General features: G+C 40.2%; 1 protein-coding gene and 1 pseudogene across 3 annotated transcripts; one reads left to right on the plus strand and one right to left on the minus strand.

Annotated features, from left to right (window-relative positions):
* The first annotated feature begins 1,054 nt into the window (after positions 1–1,054).
* Positions 1,055–18,713, plus strand: TMEM184C (transmembrane protein 184C). Of its 3 annotated transcripts, none has more exons than XM_090036355.1 (10): positions 1,055–1,307; positions 2,899–3,029; positions 3,133–3,169; positions 7,562–7,767; positions 8,710–8,784; positions 10,918–11,011; positions 12,820–12,932; positions 14,720–14,819; positions 15,345–15,516; positions 16,808–18,713. In XM_090036355.1, the coding sequence occupies exons 1-10, from the start codon at positions 1,074–1,076 to the stop codon at positions 17,095–17,097; spliced, it is 1,452 nt and encodes a 483-aa protein (XP_089892481.1). In that variant the 5' UTR covers positions 1,055–1,073; the 3' UTR covers positions 17,098–18,713. The 3 variants fall into 3 exon arrangements, with proteins under 3 accessions (XP_089892481.1, XP_089892482.1, XP_089892483.1); XM_090036356.1 differs by having other exon boundaries at positions 1,081–1,302; XM_090036357.1 differs by having other exon boundaries at positions 1,208–1,312.
* On the minus strand, positions 4,703–4,831 carry LOC149870506 (U4 spliceosomal RNA; annotated as a pseudogene).
* Positions 18,714–20,101: the final 1,388 nt, after the last annotated feature.

The raw sequence follows: 20,101 nt of genomic DNA on the forward strand, positions 1-20,101 counted from the left end.
GTGACATTACTTATTTAACTATGGAAAAGCAATACAGCCAAGAACAGAAAGCCTGCAATGGGGCAGAACTTTTTTTTAACACTGTGACTTTCTATTGGAAATCCCTCTCCGTTTTATCTTGTGAGTCACATCTGCACCCCAAACAGAGCTAACATTGCCTGGCCCCCTTGAAAGGATTTTTAGGTTGAGAATCACTGGCCCCACCACTAAGCATGAGGCTAAAGTTGGGGTGACCAAAAATGGATTTTGCCTCATAATCCCGGCCTCTCTCAGCTCCTTAGTCAGGGCCGTGTACTTGATATGTGGTATTAAAAGAACCGCGAAGAAAAAAGATGAATAGAAATGAACAAAAGATGATTAAGAGAAAAAAATAGAAAAAGATGAATAGAAATTGGAGAAAGATACGACCTATTATTTTGTTAAAGCCAACTCCTTGCTATTAATAACTTTATTTGCATATGTCTATATCATATCAGATATGATGTATAGAATTTATAAAAACATACACTGAAGACACAGATACATATACATTTCAAATATCTATAGATAACATACATTTTAATATATTGATATCTATACCTCTACACACGTGCCCGAAACCAAATTTCAGCCCCTAGGATGTGCCCCAACCCCGCCCCCCGCCCCGGCTTCGAAGCGCGTCAGGGAGCCGAGGGGGCGGGGCTGGGAGCGGAGCTTAGACGATGACCCAGCTGAGCCGGAGGATAAACCATTGCTCTGGGCCACGGGGGGGAGGGAAAGGAACGCTGGGAGAAACCATCGTTAGGCGGGAGCCCCTTATTTACAAGTTATTGTTCGACTCTCCGGTAAACCCCACCCCACACTGACCCGGCGTCCCGGTTGCCCAATGAGAGATCAGGTGAGTGAACTGTTGACACCCGGCAATAGCCAATCAGCATGGGGCTTCGAGCGCTGTTGCTAGGGCGGAGCCGGAAGTGCCGTGCGGGTTGTGAGGCGGAAGCGGTGCTAGCCAAGGCGCTGCTTGGCTCCTTGGCCAGAGGGGCGGGGACGTGGGGCGGGCGGCTCGCGGGTGACCGGGGCGGGGCCGCCGGCGGATGGGCGCGGGGCAGCCGCCGTTGCTGCTCCCGACGGGGACGGGGACGGGGACGGGGACGGGAGGGCCCGGGGGGGCTGTGACGCGGCGGAGCCGGGCCCCCGGCCGGGACCATGCCGTGCACCTGCAGCAACTGGCGGCGCTGGATCCGGCCGCTCGTCGTCCTGCTCTACCTGGTGGGGCTGCTCGTGGTGGTGCCGTTCTGCGTCTGGGAGCTGCAGAAGCTCGAGGTGAGGTGAGGTGAGGTGAGGTGAGGTGGGGGCGGGGGGAGGACCCGGGACCCCTTCCCAGCCCGGCTGGGCTGGGCTGGGCTGGCCTGGCACAGAGCTCTGGCAGGGTCAAGTTGAAGCCAGTCCCTCCTTGCTGGCCCAGCTGTGCGTGTATGTCTGTGTCCCTCGCTTTGGGCAGGCTTGTTGCAGGAGGCTAGTGACGTGTACCTGTGTCCCTTGCTTTGGCTGGATGTGTTGCAGGAGGTTATCCTTCCCAATGATGTGTGTGTGTGTGTGTGTGTGCATACCCGTGTGTGTATGTGTGTGCCTTTGTCGCTTGCCTTGGCTGGACCTCCCCAGTGATGTGTGTGTGACTGCGTGCATGTGTCCACAAATAGCTGGGTTGGTCTGAAGCCAGGTAGAAGGGACACTTGCTCTCCCCAGCCCCTCATTTAGCCGTAAAGGTGCAAGAGCTTTCATGAACCCACGTTCACTCTGTCTGATGGGCACAGGGAGCCTTTGGCATGATGTTGGTGCCTTCTTGGCCCCTGCCACATGTTACAGCTATTATGCAATGAACCGACTCATGCTGTAAATATAGATGGGCCACTTGGGCAAGGTAATGATCATACCAGTAACTGGTCGCCCATACCCTAAATGTAGACCAGCTGCATGTACCAAGTAATTATCACAGGATAAAAGTGACTCTCCAACTATAAAAAGAGCCAACCAGCTTCAAACTCTACAGCTGGTTTCTATCCAGCTTTCACTGAAACATGTATGTAGCAGAGCAAAGGCCTGTTAGTTCTCCGTTTGTTCCTGGCAGGTCTCCAATCCTGTGATGGCTTTGAACTCCACAAGGATCATCAGTTCCTCATCAAACTTTACTTTTTTGCTTGCAATAGATAAATTAATTTTGATAGCTATCCTAAGTACTTCCCATAATGAGAGACAGTCAGCCATGCTGGTCTGAAATCAGAAAGGCAGGGGGATTGCCACCTTCCTGGCTAACTGTCAGAGGTGTGTGGCATGAGCCTGAGCTCACTTCAGCATCTTATGAAGTAAGCTCAGCCTCTCTGGAGTTGACTCAGAAGGTGCCAATCTACCCCACTTCCCCATAGTGTTAACTTCAGTATTTCATTTAAAAAATTTTAAAGTTTAATTCTTACTTCCCTTACTAATAAAAATGTTGCCCTTCCTTCCTTCTGTCCTTTCTTCCAACTTAATTCCCTGTGCTGATTGTCTTGCATTTCACTCAGTTTGATTGGGCAAGTTTTACATCATGGGTCTCATGGATTAGCATTGTTCTGTGTAAATGCAGAGCAGAAGTGAGGAAATAGGGATTAGGGAAAATGGTACAATATTTTGCAAAATTCTTAACTTTTTATTTAAAAAGTGAAACAACTCCTCACACTACCACCCTTAAGTGTAAAGAATTTAAATCGTACCAAATACTCTTTGCCAGCTCTGGTAGGGTTTGTGTGTAATTATTGCACCGCATTGTAAAATGACAGAGCGGGACTTATTCTCATGGACTTGAAATTAGGTTGGAGAAGTTCACCCTTTCGTGTTCAGTGACTAATGCTGGAAGCTTGTGTTCTTCTTTTCCCATGTAAGGTTGGAATTCATACCAAGGCATGGTTTATTGCTGGGATCTTTTTACTGATGACTATACCAATATCTCTCTGGGGAATATTGCAACATTTAGTTCATTATACCCAACCTGAATTGCAGAAACCAATAATAAGGTAACTTTTTTATATTGTATGTGTCATGCAGATATTAAATTTCACCCAGGGTAAAAAAAAAATATTTCCAGTAACTTGAAATTTTTTTTTCATGTCATAACAGAATTCTGTGGATGGTACCGATTTACAGTTTGGATAGCGTAAGTATATTCTTTCACTAATTTACCAGTTCACTGAAAATAATATATTTTTGCTTGTTTTCTGGCTTTGGAAATGAATGTCATACTTTACAAAAAAAATGGCTCCAGAACTATACGTACAATCCTGGCCATAGAACTGAAAGCTCTTGTTTGAATTGCTTCTCATGCTCCTACTCAAGGGATGTATCAATAGTGTAGCTGCTAATGGTGGGACTTCTTAATAATGGTATCTGTTACAGTGTTTCAAACCCTTCTTAGCCTGTTGTCTTAGGACAGGCCTAAGGGTTTTCTCTGTTTCTTTCATTTTTAAAGTAACAAATGGGCTAGAAACCTAAAATTGAAGTGACTTATCCAGCCTCTTCAAAGAATCTGCTTTAATGACATTTATTGTTTAATTTTTGTCTCTGTTTAAAGAAATAAGTTTTATATTGATGTACAGGAATTACTGAGTTCAGGAAAGTCTCAGAATTCAAGAGATGTATATTCTCAAAAGAAGAATGCAGAAGGACAAGATATATATGTAAGGTGTCTGACTTGCATTGGTCACAGTGTATGTTCTGTATCTTTCACTCCAAGAACTTACATGCGTACAAACAATGAGCTCCAAGTCTTGCCCTTCCAGAACACTATGAAGACAAACCTGTGAGTTCTGAAAGCCCAGGGTCAGTGAGTACTGTTTGATCACTTTTCTTCCCTGAGGAGACAGGGGCTGATGCAGGCCCAAGATCCCACTGAAAGTATCTTTTGCTTTTCCTGGAGTGAAAGCACAACTTTCAGTATAAAAGATTTTGTATTCATCTCTTAATGCTAGATGCAGGAGAAACCCCCAGGTGCTGGCCTCTGTTTGTTTTGGGGGTACCCATTGCATCTGAAGCCTTCCTTCCAGGTAGGAAAAAAAAAAAAGGCTTCTACTAGGAAAGCCAAACAAATGAGAACATGGGTCTCATGTCCGCCATTAAAGCAATGGGATGCTTATTTTTACATTTTAAGACTTTTATCACAAATCTTCCTTGTTCTTGTGGGGGGAAAATAATTATCAGTACTCTAGATACGTAATGTGAATAAATTCCAGGAAGCCATCTAGTTACTGAAGTGCTTTTATCTCAAGTGGGAGAGGCTTCTAGGTTATTCACCTAGTAAGAGTATAGTCTTAATTTCATCTCTAGTTCAGTTTCTACTTCACTTGAAGCTTTACAGCTTGTTCTGTTTTGTTCAGTGAAAGCTTGTTTGACAGCCATTTCCACTCATAAAAGTATACATACAAAGAGTAATAAAACTGTATGTACTCATGATGCAGTAAAAAGGTAATCGGCTTCTCTCCACTAGTTGAAGATCCAAACATAACATGGGATTTTACCCAGTTTGTGAAGCTTGTCTTCAAACCTCTAGTGCACATTTGGTGTTTCATCTATCTAGGCACCATTCCTTGTACTGATGAGTATCTGCCAGAAGAGTGATCATATGGCATGCTCTCGTCATCAAAGGAACAATCTCTAAATTGAATTCTTCCCCACAGTGATAACTGAGGGTGTGCACAGATGTAAAGTTTGAAATGTTTCTAAGTATAAAGGACTTGTAAATGCTTAAGAAAAGATTTTCAACTAGCAATAATCGCACCTCGGATTAACCTCATTGGCTACGATACTGCCACTGCGCAAAGATAGAAGACAAACGCTTTATTCCCCTTTCAGTAGAGATTAAATCACATTCTACAAGGGCAAAGCCACTTCCGTGGCATGCCCATGGTGCAGTCTTGTTTTAGAGATGGCAAAGTTGCAACCTAAAGCTCTGATGCCTAATGCTGTATCAAAGTATTATTAGCTCTAATGTGCAGATCAGATTCTCTCAGAATCATCATCCTTCCTGCGTTTAGGTCTCATAGAATAGTTTGGTAAGCTACTTAATAAAGAAATGAAGGTTACTTGACTGAGGTGGATATTGTACATTCTAAACTCATCTTCCCCTCTTCCTTAACATCATCATTTCCAAATTTTAGTTTGTATGGGATCAGTGAAGGAAAAGGTGGCATGGTAGCATGCTATAGAGCTCTTTTCCTTTATGATTGTAAAAGACACAGATTTAAAGGTGTTGTTCTTCAGTAAGGTCAGTGTTTCTTCAGTCTTTCTTTGTTTTATAATAAGACATGACATATCTGTGACATGCCCTGACCCTGGATGCAGCCAGGCATGACTTTGAAACACACTGCTGGAGTGTTCTCACACCTTCAGGAGTGCTCTTCAGCTCCAAACCGTTCTGCTGTGTGTGCTGCTTGAACACTGAGAACAGACTGAGATGCTCCAAAGGTCACCTCCATAACCTATGGCAACTCAGCTTCACCTGCCTTACCAAAATTTCACCAGGTCTCAGCAGAGGGGATGTTGCCAGCCAGAAGAATCACACCTTTGAGCATGTAGCCAGAAAAGATGGATCCCCTTCTTTGGAGAAGTGGTCTGCCTGTATGGTCAGATACTCTGAAATCACTCTTACCTTGACAATAAGTAAGTTATGAAATATAAGAGAGAGATTCACTATAAAAACAAAATCAAACATCAGAAGTCTGTAACCATATGCTGAGATACAGTCAAGGAATAATAATAAACAAGCAACAAGATATCAGAATAATAATATGATTTTTTTAAGAATGCAGGTTCTACTCAGCTCAACAGGTTAAGTAGCCCGCGTTTCCAGTCTTTCCATCAGGGCCTCCTGTCAGATAGGATACAATGCCCACTGGCTAAAGGAGCCCAGTGTTCCCTGTGCTGGGGAAAACTGGAGACAAACCAGAGCTCTCTTGGCAAGGCTTAAGTATAGTTTCTTAGCTGGCTATTTACATACATTATCCATTAGATTCTTGGGAGCCTCTGCTATGCACATAACTTCCTGCTCCGCAAGAATGTATCTTTCTTAGACTTAGACTGTTTGTAACAATACATTCTCTGCTTTAGATCTTTTTCAAGCTCTTGTAAAGAACAGCCTTTGAATAGAAAGCAGTTAAGAAAAAGTCAGCCGAAACACAAAGGTTTGACATAAATGATAGCAATATGTGCATGTGAATTATTAATCTTAACTGAATACAGGTAACTTTTGCTTAAAATGGTGACCAACTTAAACCACCTAAGTTGACTGTTAATGCTATTATGAATGGGCCTATGGAAACAGGCTGGTAGTAAGTTCATGGAAAAGTTGAGAGTAAAACCAAAATTTGTATATAGGTTTAACTCATTCTTAAAATACAGCTGCTCTGTTTCTTCAACCCATGTCTTCAGTTGCTTTAACACTTCTGAACATTTTAAGTCACAGATCTCTTTCCCCCTTGCCAAAAACGTTTTTAATGTTTTCCTTTTCAGTAAATCTTGGAGTAACTCCAAGTTAATCCCTGTTTGGGATTGTTTGAAGGTTACTCTTTCTATTTAGCAGATAAGAACCTGATTGTATGTGAATATACTTCACATTTTAAACCTGTGCAACTTTTAAAAAAAGAGCTCAAACCCTAAAACAAGTAGGAATAAAATGAGCTTCACTATGAAGTGTTTATATTTTCTGGGGCTGGGGTGTTATTCATCATCAGGCCCTGCAGATAAATGGTGTTGGGCCAGTCCACAGGACAGACTGGCGTGTGGGTCCAGTTTGTGGGACCTGGACTTCACTCACTGTGCACACCCTGGACCAGCCCTCCATGCTGCATGGGGTTGATCCAGTGTGTACTGTATGCAGTGTGCGTATCTGCTGAGACCCATAGGCTGGACTGCAGACTGGATGATAGGGCTCCACAGGCTGGATCTGGCCCATAGGCTATAACTGACACCTCTGTCTTTGGGGAAAATAGTTCTTTATTTGATAATAGCTATGAGCCTTTGATAGCTGTACTTCATTCATATACTGAGAATAGTGCTGTTAGCAAGTAGAGTGTAGCTAAACTGCTTTGAGAATGCATGCTTTTATACACAACTTATTTCTCCAGACCAATTTGGCCACTCTTTCCAGATGTTCAAGGGAAGCCCTACCACATTGGTTTAATGAAAATGAGTATCACAGACCTCTAAATGTCATTTAGGTGTGAAATTTGAAATTGTGACTGAAATGTTGGTTAGCAGCATGGGTTTTCTTTGTCTGTTTGACCAGCCAAAAAGCTTTGGGTTATGGAATTTAAAAGTGCAGTCTTTACTTCTGTCACTTTGTATAATAATACTATATAGTTTTAAATACTTCTGATACGCTATTGCTCTTACGTTTATACAATATGAAATACCTGCATGTAAAAAATGTAAAAAGTAAAAGTGGTACTCTGTTTTCTGTATGCCTGGCATACAGTCTGTGGAAATCACTCAAGAAGAGTACAGTACAGCTTGCTTTGAATGCAATTGTTTTCAGTGACTCTATCTTTTCTTACAGTGGATAGCTTTGAAATATCCCAACATTGCAATATATGTGGATACCTGTAGAGAATGCTATGAAGCTTATGTCATCTATAACTTCATGGTATTCCTTTCAAATTATCTAACCAACCGCTATCCAAACCTGGTATTAATCATAGAAGCCAAAGATCAGCAAAAACACCTACCTCCCCTCTGTTGCTGTCCATCATGGGCTATGGGAGAGTAAGTATATTCTTGCATCTTAAACTTAATGTTTAGTGCTGTGCATCTTGATACAAAGCACGCTGTTGTTCATAGCCTTGATGATCAGGGAGCATTGATTATATTGTTGAATATAAGTCAGCTTATAGTGCCTAAACAGTACAGAGGGTTTTGTTCACTACTGGCTGAAACAGTGATTGTGGAAAGTATTTTTGCTTCTTATAAAGCATCACAGAAGCATCAAACTAAGTTGGGGAAGGAAACTAACAGACTTGTATGACTTGAAGGGGGATGGTTTATTTTCCTAACAAAATAGGAAGCAATACATTTCTCTTGAATTTGTACCTTCCCCCTCCTGTTTCCCAGTTTTACCCTTGCACAAGGGGCCAAATCCTTTTGCTATAGCTTTACTAATGTAGCATAGCCCTGCTGACTTCATTTTAATGGCTAAAATGAGTAAAGTGAAAAATGTGTAGCCTTGAGACCACTAACTGGTCACGTTCCTATGTTCTTAATCTGAGGAGCAGTCAGTCTAGTCTTTGTCTTGTGAGGGTAATAATTTGGAAGTTAATATGTTTTCAGAATGACCCTGGCTCATGACTAAGAAATCCAAAGTATGCGTCTGTTCACATCTTTAATGAATAGGTCTTCAAGCACTGCAGAAATAGAACTTTGTTATGCTGCAGAATGGTCAGAAATGTTTTGTAGCTGAATGAATGGAAGCATTGAATATTTCTTTTTGTATTTCTGTATTTTGTGGAGTCGTGCAGATCAGTTTGCTGTGGTGTAATATTTAAACATCACATGTAATGCTGTATCATATCAGCTAGTTACCAAACAACATTCTAGAAGTAGATTAACTTGAAACAATTAATTTAGGGAAATGCTGAAGGCAAGAATTTTTCTCAAGTTGTTTTTTTCCCCTATGTTAAGTGCATTTATGTCCTTTTCTTCTTTCTGCAGAGTTTTATTATTTAGATGTAAATTAGGTGTTTTGCAGTACACTGTGGTCAGACCATTTACCACCATTATTGCTTTGTAAGTATACCCACAGAAAGCTAATGTGTTTAAAATATAATGTTTGCATTCTGCTGGAAAGATGTTATGGTTTTTTTTCCTTCATATTTGAATTAATGCAGTTTAAAAGCAATTTTTATATTTGCCAAGGCAGCTTTTATTTACCTCAGCCTGTGACCACTTTGTGCCTCCTAATCACCATTTCCAGAGCTGGGAGTATGTAACTTCTGTCACAGGGTTGGGGGGAATTAGTTTAAACTGATTGTTCTGAGGGAAGGAAGGACATTTTTTTAAATTCAGTGATCTTGATATCTTAATAGCTATATATGTAGTTTTCAGTAGCTAAAAATGTTAATATTAGATTACAAATGGTTAAATCAGTTTCACATGGTAATATTTCAATTGAAATAGTCTATCATGGAGCAAAAAAACTTACCATAAAGGAATTTTTCATGCATCTTTTGGAAACATATATGATTAGTGGCCTGTTGGGAGGCCCAGTCTTGTCTTCCTGCTCCTGTCTGGAAAGTAGAAATGTTAGGATATACTACTTGAGGCTCAAACTTTTCAACAAACCTTTGACTAATTTAGCTCCTTTCATGTCTGGCTAGTCTTAAAGAAGGATTTTTTGGTGATACCTTTGGATCAGCTATCTGGTTGGGATTGACTTAGCCAAACTTTTGGGTACCAAAAACCATTCCTTGGGTCATTGAAGAAAAAGCAGGCACAACCTAGGCTATATAGCAGGTAGAAGAAAAGCCTGAGTGAAACTCCATATATATGAATAAAAATAGGCTGTAAAAGACCTTGTCTGCAAGTTGATAGAAGGGAGGACTGCGGTAGAAAAAAATCACCTGGCAAGTGGAAGAGCAAGACCATCCAAGAGGATTGTTTTCACCTGGAGTGCGCAGGCATCAGATAAATTATAATGGGCCATGTTTGTGTTAAATCCCTGGTTCTTAGTGTTCAGTAAACTAATTAATTTTGGTTCCCAGCCCTATCTTTTGAAGATTTCTTAGATGTTTCCCTTTGAGTATGAGGACTGAGAGGCCAGAAAGTGGGTGTTTTCATGAGAAATGTTCTCCCACCTGTGTTCTAGTGTCCCTGTCCTCTTATCTTTTTTTCTGTGATCATGTTGGTGCATAGTTTTTTTTGTCTAGTATCACCCACATAGTTTCTGTGAGGGTATTTGGTGTCCTGGATCAGGTATACCATATTCTGGGGTAGAACTGTGGATTCTGATGGCTTCATTGTGAGGGATGTTGATTTTTGTGGAAGTAGAGATGAGTTGATAGGTCTTCCATTTTTTGTTAAAGAACGTTTTGTCTCATTTGGTGCCTGTTGATCAGTGAGGAGTTTGTTTCTGATCATGAGCTGAGCAAGGCTGGAGGGCTGCCTGAAAGCCAGGAGTTAGGAGAAATATTCTGAGCCCCCAAGGTCTGGTCCTTTTCAAGAATAGGCTGAAATTGTTTGATCTTCTTATCAGTTCTAGCATGGTATTGCAAATGATAACCCAAGGGTGTTTTGTCAGTGGGAGTTTTCTTGTAGATTGCTGTGGGTTACTTGGATTGCTTTTACAAAGATACAGTCTATTTATCCAGCAAGAACACTTTAAAAGAGAGAGGCAGTTTTCAGATTGGCAAACTGGATGCCCCAGGTATTCTCCTTGGAGCAGATGCAGTGGCATCTGAGGGCCTGATTTAAGATAACAGCTTTTTTGGATTGAAGGTTTTGTGGGTGTAAGTGTGGTGGTCCGTGGGTTTTGTTGAGCAGCCTTAGACTGAGAAATCTCTCAAGAATGCAACTCTTTCAGTTTATACTTTGTTTATATTTGAAAGGCTGTCTGGCCCCTTTATAGTGGTAAAACTGCATTTTATTACTGATGAAAACTTAACATTTCAGAAATGAGGGTTTATGTTTCCTTGTTCACCCCAAAGATTTCATTGAATTTTTCAGACCATAGCACTAGCATAAATTTCACTACAACATGCATGTTTCTGAAGGCTATAATTCTTGTACAGACCCTTAGCAATGCTAATGATCTTGAAACTTGAAAATAAATTCCAGGGTCTAGATGTTCTGTGGCAGAAAGATATGGCAGTTCCTTTAGAACAGAAGATTGATTGATGTGGTTAATCCTTAACTTTCTTTCAGAGTCTGTGAATTGGTTGGAGTGTATGATGAAGGAAACTTCAGTTTCAAAAATGCTTGGACATACTTGGTTATATTCAACAACATGTCCCAACTTGTAAGTATCCAGATGTACCTTTTGATATTTTTGTTGATGTCCAGATTAAAAATGTTGCTACATAATTAAATCTAGATATTTACATATTTCATTATGATTAACATTTCGGCTTGAACTGAGAAGAATTGAAGGGCTTTCTATTTAATACTATGTTGTTTAGATTTTAAGGTGATCTTACATATATACTGATCCCTTATTTTCTAGGTCAGCATTAGGAAAAAGAACTTTTTCTTGACTATAAATTGATGACTATGGATGAAGTTTTTGAATTGCTTTTGCTCTTACAGAGTCCCAAAGGAGAATCAAGTAATCAAGAAAAAGGATTCAAAGGATTAAATGCACTAAAATATTATAACAATAATAAAAATACTACTACTACTACTACTAATTAAAATACTAAAATTTAAACCGCATGAAAACATTTCTGACTTGATATTTTTTCATGTACAAAAGTCAGGACCACAGGAAGCCCAATTTATAAGTCGAACCGCTTGTAGAATATTGAAATTTTGGAGGAAGAAAGATACAGATTTACAGTGAGAAATATGGTGTTATAACCTGCCATTTCTAAATCACTAATTCAGTCCGCATCTGCATAGTGACTGCATGTTGTTAACACTTGTTTGATCTTGGAGGTATATGTGAAATGACTTGGACTCTCTCTGGCTCTCATCCCAAATATTGTCAATTAATACCAAATGTGGCAGTCTTTTCAGCATACTTCTCAAAGGCCATAGCCTGAAGGGACATGATACTGATCTGTATATAATCTCTACAAATGCATAATCCATGTTAAGTCTTAGTGTATTGGTGGTTTAAAGCAGGGGTGGTCAACCTACAGCATGCATCACAGTTGGCACATGCAGCCTGTGTCTGATCATGGATACTACAGGTAAGACAGGAGCAGAAGGCAGAGCTGGAGACTGGCCAGGGAGCACAGAGAATGGAGCAAAAAGCAGAGTGGCAGATAGAGAGGAAGTGGATGGGAGTGGCACTTGGAGAGGATGTGGGCTAATTTGCCAGAAAGGTTGGGTCCAACTAGATTAAAGGAAGGGAAATGGGTGTGGTAGCTTCTTATCTTGTGTCTTACTTTGGACAGATAATTTAGGTGTCTCGGGTTGTTGATGTGACATGTTTCACAAACCAAAAAGCGATTGCTCTAAAACGGCAGTCGGTAACTTCTGAGGGCCAGAATGACCTAGCTCAGGTTTGAGGTAGGTGGACACTAGGATCCATAGGCTGATGCCCCTGCCATAGTACTTTAGAAGCATTGCTGAAGCTCTGTGTCTGCAGGCTGGATGCAGTGGCTCTGCTTGCCCTAGGTTACTGGCCCCTGCTCATAGTCTTCCTTTATTTTATCCCTATTAGAATGACTCTAACCAGAAATGTGTAGTGGAGTGATTATCAGATTTTTCAGACTCAAGGACTCCTTGTTAAATTCAAGGCACCTCTCAGAAAATGTTCACTCTTTTCTGAGTAGGGAAGAATAGTACAGCAGTTTTTCTGTTGAAAAGAACTCAGAAAGACCACTACAGGTCAGAATGTTTTTAATGCAAAGGATACCTATTTGAAATATCTAGGCTTATCTTGAGTCACATTTGCACACCTGTAATACTACACCAGTGCTACTATGCATGGCACCCTTGAAAGGATCTCAAGGCACCCCAAGATTGAGAATCACCGGTGTCTGTATTGTGTTACTTGCATTTTGCAGTAAGATTCTACAGAAACAATCTGATCCTTTTAAATGCCCCACCTGCCAAAATGAATAAGGATTTAAAAGGCTTAAAAACTTTGTTTTCTTCCAGTTTGCTATGTATTGCCTGGTCCTGTTTTATAAAGTACTACGTGAGGAGCTGAATCCCATCCGACCTGTTGGCAAGTTTCTTTGCGTGAAGATGGTGGTTTTTGTTTCCTTTTGGTAAGTAAAACATTAACACGATGGTTGTTCCAGGGATTATCATGGAAGAAAATGGCTGTCTGTCACAAATGTCAGAAAACCCCTCCTGAAACCCTGTCATTGTTGGTAGAGGATTTTGAGAAAAAGGGTTTCACTGGCACGTTATCGGTCCAGACTTGCCTAGGAGACCTTTCAAATTAGTGACCTTTCAAAAATTTGAAAAGAAAAATAATTGCAAGGAAAAATTCCAAAACATAGCATGGGAGATGCTTCAAGATGAGTTAAGTTTTTATTAATGAAATTTCATATTCTAAAGTTTTCCTCCACCTTTGTATCCTAATTAAGGTCAGTGTAATTATTTCTTGGTCCTGTAAGGTCATTTTCAGTCTCTTCCTATCACAAAGCAGTGTGATTTAGTGGACAGAGTACTGAACTGGGCTTCTGGAAAGCAGGATGGATAAAAAGTAATGTTTTTGTTTATAATTTAAAACATTAGATTTTTTTATTTAAATCAGATTTTTCTGACTTAATTGTATTTTTATTTCTTTAAGCTGCTTTAAAAAAAAAAAACCTATATAAAGATAGTTTTAATTTAAGATACGTTAGAGCTCAAGGTTATCATTTTGGAATAGGGATTATAACTTCTAATTATATGCTATATAGTCATGTAACCTTTTTTAGAAAAGTTTTGTAAATAGGTCACAAGCAGCCATGGACTATATTAGGGGCCCTGTCTTAGAGTTCCCAGATTCTCCTCTATAAATTAGTAAAGAAAACCACTCTACCCAATGGGACTCAGTGCTCAGTCTAGAAGATCCCATTAAGGATCTCTGTGATGCTGGATTTCTGTCTCAAGACATAACATCCTTGTTAATAGCAGTATGTGGAGATGAGAGAGAACAGACCTGATTTATTTACCTATCAGACTTGTTGTCTCTCTGCAAGCTGGTGTACAGAGTCAAGCCCTTGCCTCTCTCTAAAAGCTGAAGTTTCAAGAAGGTAAATGAATATAGAATTGTTGGGGGTGGAAGAGATCTGGGCAAAGAGAAGTCTGGAGATAAATGCAAGGTAGGGGTAGTAGAAACAAAATAAAAACATTTTGAGCAGACTATTCCAGAAGTCTTGAGGGATAAGATTCTGAATATAGCCTCCCCATTGATATGAGATCTAGTGCGGGAATGGTATGGCAGAAGGGAAAACCTACCATGGCAGCAGGCTTGCCAGGCTGTACAAAAGACCCTGTTTGGGAATATTTTAATGAAGATTTATCCTACAACAACAATGCACTTTTTGTAGAAAACAGTGATTTTAAATTGAGGCTTCCTGATGGGTGACTTAAATTACAATTTAAATCCTGATTTAAATTGGTTTGATTTAAATCCATCCTGCTAGAAAACTACTCTATTCTACTTGAATTTGGGTGAATTGCTGTTTTGTGTCTATTCCCACATTTTTCTTGTCTAATTTATATTGTACAGTTTTTTAAAGAGAGTATTTGTATAGCATTTGATTTACGTTAATGTTGACCTTTTTCTCTAAAAGAACTGTAAAAATTGCAATCCACTTATATGCAGAGAAAACCAGAAATGGGATGCCCACTGTTGCATCCAGCTTTTCATTTGGCGCTTGTAGAATCATAATGTGTTAATGTAAAATACAGTCATACTTAGAAAAGCTATTTTCCCTAAAATTGAACCTGAAAAGGTGAGTCTACTTGTAATCAAAACAACATGATAATGGGGATCCTACCTTTGGTTGGGGCCTTCAGGTGCTACTATAGTACCAGTAATAAGTAATCATTTTTATAGGCAGGCTGCACTTATTGCCGTGTTGGTGAAAGTTGGTGTTATTTCTGAGAAACACACCTGGGAATGGCAAAGTGTGGAAGCTGTGGCCACAGGCCTGCAGGTAAGTACAGCAGTTCTTGCTAAAAGGAATATGGTAATGGGTTAAAGAGATTTTAGTGCAGGCTGTTATAAATGAGACTCTGTAACTGACTTTCCAACTGAAGTGTTGTGATTGCATGCTCATTATTGGATAGTATAAATGGTCTGTTTTATATGAGAGAGAAAAATAAGAATATTTTGAAGCTAAGTAGCATAGAGCTCCTGGAGATGAAACAAATATTTGTGTTTCTTCTTGGAATAATTGCTTAAAGGATTTCTCATTGGAAGCAGAGATCTAGTAGTGAGTCAGGATGCTGAGGCAGAGTGCTTATTCAGTATGTAATAAGTGTAGACCTTGGAGGAAGTTGTTAAGAACATGCAAAGTGCTGTTTAATGCACAAGTAACTGGTATGAGGGCCCTGAAGGCTCTGTTCTTCAGAGCTTAGGGAGTTCTAGCTGGTCTTATGCTGGAAGTAGAGCACCAGGAATGTAGGTTTTGTCATGGCGATACCCCTGGAGAAATGTATAATTGCATCTCTTGTTGCAGGATTTCATTATCTGTGTGGAGATGTTCTTGGCAGCTATTGCACATCACTACAGTTTTTCCTATAAACCTTATGTACAAGAAGCTGAAGAAGGGTCATGCTTTGATTCTTTTCTTGCAATGTGGGATATTTCTGATCTTAGGGCAGACATATCTGAACAGGTTCGAAATGTTGGTAAGTTTTCACCAGGGCATACAGTTTAAGGGCTATTTATCTGCATCTATTTTGGTTTTATGCTGTTACCTATAACTCTAGGTTGCAAGAGCTTCCATATATTACTGATAGCAACAGTAAATCCCTATAATACAGTGGTTCTTAACCTCTTCAGGGTCAGGGCACCCCTCCACCTCTTCTTCTAATGTGGTGGCACCCACATTGAGAACTACTGTTTGTGCTGCTTTAACTTATCTCCGATGCAGCAAATTTTATTTACATCAGTCCAATATTGGATTGGTACTGATATATCGGTGCACCTCTAACCTATTTACTGATGTTTTATGTCTTATCTGAAGTTGTTAACCTGTTTCCAGTATTTGTTACTTAATCTGTAAAGCTGGTAAATATTAAGATCAGTTTAATATGATATACTAAATATTTACAAAATACCTAGCACATGGTTGGAAATAAGATGAAGCATAGGACTAGGATTGAGAGAGACCTAAGCAAATAGGGGGATTGGACCTAAATAAATCTTGTGAAGTCCTGCACTTAAGATGGAACAGTCCCATGCACCAGTACAGGCTGTGTGCTGACTGGCTGGGCAGCAGCTCTGCAGAAAAAGACCTGGGGGTTACAGTACACAAGAAGCTGAATATGAACCAGCGGCATGCCCTTGTTGCCAAGAAGACGAACAGCATTCTGGGCTGCATTAGTAGAGCGTCACTAGCAGATCAAAGGAAGAATCTCTTTCCCTGTATCTGGCACTGGCGAGGCCACATCTGGAGTAATGTATCCAGTTTTGGGCCTCCCACTACAGAAAAGATGTAGACAAATTGGAGAGTGCAGCAGAGGGCAATAAAAAAATGGTTAGAGGCTGGGGCACATGATTTCTCAGGAGAGGAGGAGGGAACTGGATTTGTTTTGTGTAGAGGAAAGAAGACTGAGAGAAGATGTAATAGTAGCTTTCAGCTACTTGAAGGATGGTTCCAAAGCGGATGGGGCTAGACTGTTCTCAGTGATGACAGGAGGAGCAACTTCCCTTGCTGCCAGTATTGCAACAAGGAAAGTTTAGGTTAGATATCAGGAAAAGCTTTTTCACTATGAAAGTAGTTAAACACTGGGACAGTTTACCCAGTAAGGTTGTGGAATCTCAATCCTTGGACGTTTTTAGGACCTGGGATGCTACAGTTGGGGAGGGTCATGCCTTGAGCAGGAAACTGGGCTAGGTGACATCCAAAGTCCATTCCAACTCTCATTTTCTGTGATTCTATGAATAATACTTGATTTTAATTTGGCACAACTTTAGGAAGGACAGTTTTGGGCCAGCCAAGGAAAATGTTTTTTACTGAGGATCATGAACAAAATGAACATACAAGTTTGCTGTCATCTTCTACTCAAGACCCAATTTCAGATGCTGCTTCTATGCCATCTTCACCCATGGGTCACTACCAGGGGTTTGGACACACTGTGACACCTCTGACTACACCTACAGCTATGCTATCTGATGGCATTTATAACACAATTACTGCTGAAGAGAATGAGGATTTCCCTGTTACTGAATACAGTACAGCAGAGAAGCCTTTAGACAAAAGTTAAGCCTATCTCCACTTGTGTGCTAAGGAATTTGAATCCTTTCCTGCCATGTTTTGTGATATAGACCATTGTATGTGGAAATAGTGTCAGTGGTTGGGACAAACTGCAGCAGAGCACATGGTTTGGAATCTCGGGTCTAAATACTGAATCTATAACTGATTTGAGGCCATTGTACTACCTTAATATAAAACACACGCAGTTTGAAATGTCTCTGTACATAAGAAGCAACTCCTTAGAGTGCTGAAGTATTTAAAAGGCTCTTTAGTGGATATGAAAGACAGTATTGTACTGAAATTAAACTGACATTAATTCAAAAGAAGTCTAAAAACAAGGACTCTGTTTTTCACATGCATGGAATGTAGGTAGTGCTAATAAGCAGAAGGTTTAAGAATGTAATTGCACAAATAAATAATGCTGACTTCTGTTAGTTTCTTTCCTGTAAAATAGGTACCCAAGAAAGGTGGGGGGGTCATGGGGGGAAGATTACTACCCCTCCACCCCCTCCTTTCTCTTTTACATAAATGTATACAACTAAAACCCTTTCATGAAGACATACCCTGTTTCCAGTGCAGAGTGCTGATCTGGCTGAGCATCAGCCTGAGGCCCCTGCAAAGCTTATCTGCTCCCTATGAACTCAGGACCCAAAACTTCCCCCCCCCCCCCCCGAGCATGACAGTACTACCCATCTTGCATTTTTTCCTTTGTAAAAGAAATAAAAAGTCTGAGCAGAAGAGCTCAGAAATGCCCATATTTTAAAACTGCTGGTCAGGGGACATAATCTACACGTGGCTTCCATTTCCTCTATCCTTAAAATGGGAATAGGACTTTTCTAACTTCATGGATGTATGGGGAAAAATAATTAGTGTTTGTAAAATTTGCCTAGCGGGAAAAGCATTCATTGAGATTGAAAGAAAAGTTTCTTTTTTCAAACTTGAAGCTGCAGTAAGCTCTTAAACATTTCTTTAAACAATCTTAACCATATCAAAGAAGAATATTTCCCAAGAGTGGGTCTGTAGCAGTTTGTATTCAGAGATGTGTGCCTCTCTTTGGTCTAGGTTCAAATAAAATAAACGAATTGTCCCCTCATGGAGGAGGAGAGATTCACTAAGGGAGAATCAAATAAATCTGGAGTTGCTAAGTTTAGACTTCAGAACAAAATAAGTACACTTCTATCAAAGCCCTAAGGATTTTTTCCTGCCCAAAATGAAGAGGGGTGTATTTTTGTACCCCAGTAACAAGCTTATATTTGTATTGCATGCTTGCAGTCCAACATTCACATAGGAAAAAAAAATAGAGCTGCATTGACACTTTTTACAGTAGCATCTACAACATTCCACCAAGAAATACTTGCAACTTAACTTATTTCCTTATCCGCTTTGATAACCCTTTACGGGACAAAACTTAATTGTAATGTTTGGCTCATCATAAAAGTGCTTTTTGCAGTACTAGTGTTATGTAAATATATTTTGCCTTATTCACTAGGCTGCATATTTTATAGTTAAAATTGGATATGTACTTAACTGTATCTGAAGTTGGCAGAAAAGAACAAATCGTACTTTCTGTTTTGCTAGTTCATTGTCATCATTGTAAATAAGCAAATAAATTTTAATTTAAACTTGTTTGTTCTCTCCTGTATTTACTGTGTTTTATAAAGTAATTGTGGATGATGACCTCAGGTTGCAGCATGGGAAATTTAAGTTGGAGGTCAAGAGGAACTTTTGAGGGGTCAAGTGTTGGAACAGGCTACCTAGAGAAAACTCTGGAATCTTGAGCCTTGGAAGTTTTCAAGAGCAGGTTGGATAGACACTTGGCTGGGATGGTTTAACCAGGAGATGATCTTGCCTTGAGCAAGAGTGGGGCTGGACTAGCTGATCCTGTGGGCCTGTGATCTTACAAATCTCATAAGAATAGCCATTTGCCACCTTTCAAAAAGAGATGTCTTAAGTAAAACAAATCTTGTTTCAGCCTTCTTGCTTAACTGATGCCTAGAAAAAAAATTGGCAAATAGACTTCTCTCTACTTGCATTCATAAATGCAGTAGTACCTATTTATGTATTAATTCGTTAAAGCAGGTTCTCCTGCTTTGGTATCCTAGAGTGCCTTGAGATTTTTTACAGGTGCTGCAGGTTGCTGCACCATTGTGCAAACATGAAATGTAACATAAATCCATAGTGTTCAAAACACTCTGACCTGTTGTAATCAGAGTTCTTTGCAACAGAAAAATTGCTCTATTATTTTTTGATAGTCAAAAATGAGCAAAAACTAAGAGCTGGCATTTTCTGAGGGGTGCTTTGAGTTTTAAAATGTTGAGAACCATCATCTTAAAGCATATTAGTTTCTGCCTCAATGCCTGAGAAAACAGAATTTGTAACCTGCCCATAAACTGTGGATCGAGCAGTGTTCTCTTCTAGAATTTGTTTCAGCCAAAGCGAGTGTCTTAACAGATCCTTTTGAATCCTCTGGACTCCAGTTCAAACATCAGTTTCTATAAGCAGTTTTCTGTGTATACAGGAGGCATTTGCTGAAGGAGCAAGGTCACCATCTATGGTGTAGGTCAAACGCAACACTTTGAACTCCAGCAGATCACTGATACTGCATCCACAGCTGGTTACAGTACCTGATGAGCAGGAAGATGCATTTTGCAGCAGCTTGTTTCCAAACTGAGGTCTACCATCTACAAAATGGATTGCAGTCTAGTTGGAACTGATAAGTAGTTAATAACAGGAATTTCATTCTTTTGAACAACAGTGGTTGCTGGGACCATCCTATGTATGTTTCATTAGTTCTGTAACCAAGAGGAGTAGGGTGGCCTGAACTTGCTCTTGCAGTCCTCACTACCTCTGCCTATGTATACACATGCATGCCCATGGGGGAGGGAAGAGGCGGGGGTTAAATCAAGGCCCTCTCAGTGAGGGACAGTGCCGCAGAGGCAGGAGAAAGGGCAAGTCGAGTGGAGCCCAGCTGGGCGGGACTTACCTGCTGGGGAGGTGTACCCCCAACTACTATT

This window comes from Crocodylus siamensis, chromosome 2 (genome assembly GCF_052110815.1).
Source record: "Crocodylus siamensis isolate JL-2025a chromosome 2, ASM5211081v1, whole genome shotgun sequence".
In the NCBI taxonomy this organism is placed as follows: Eukaryota; Metazoa; Chordata; order Crocodylia; family Crocodylidae; genus Crocodylus; species Crocodylus siamensis.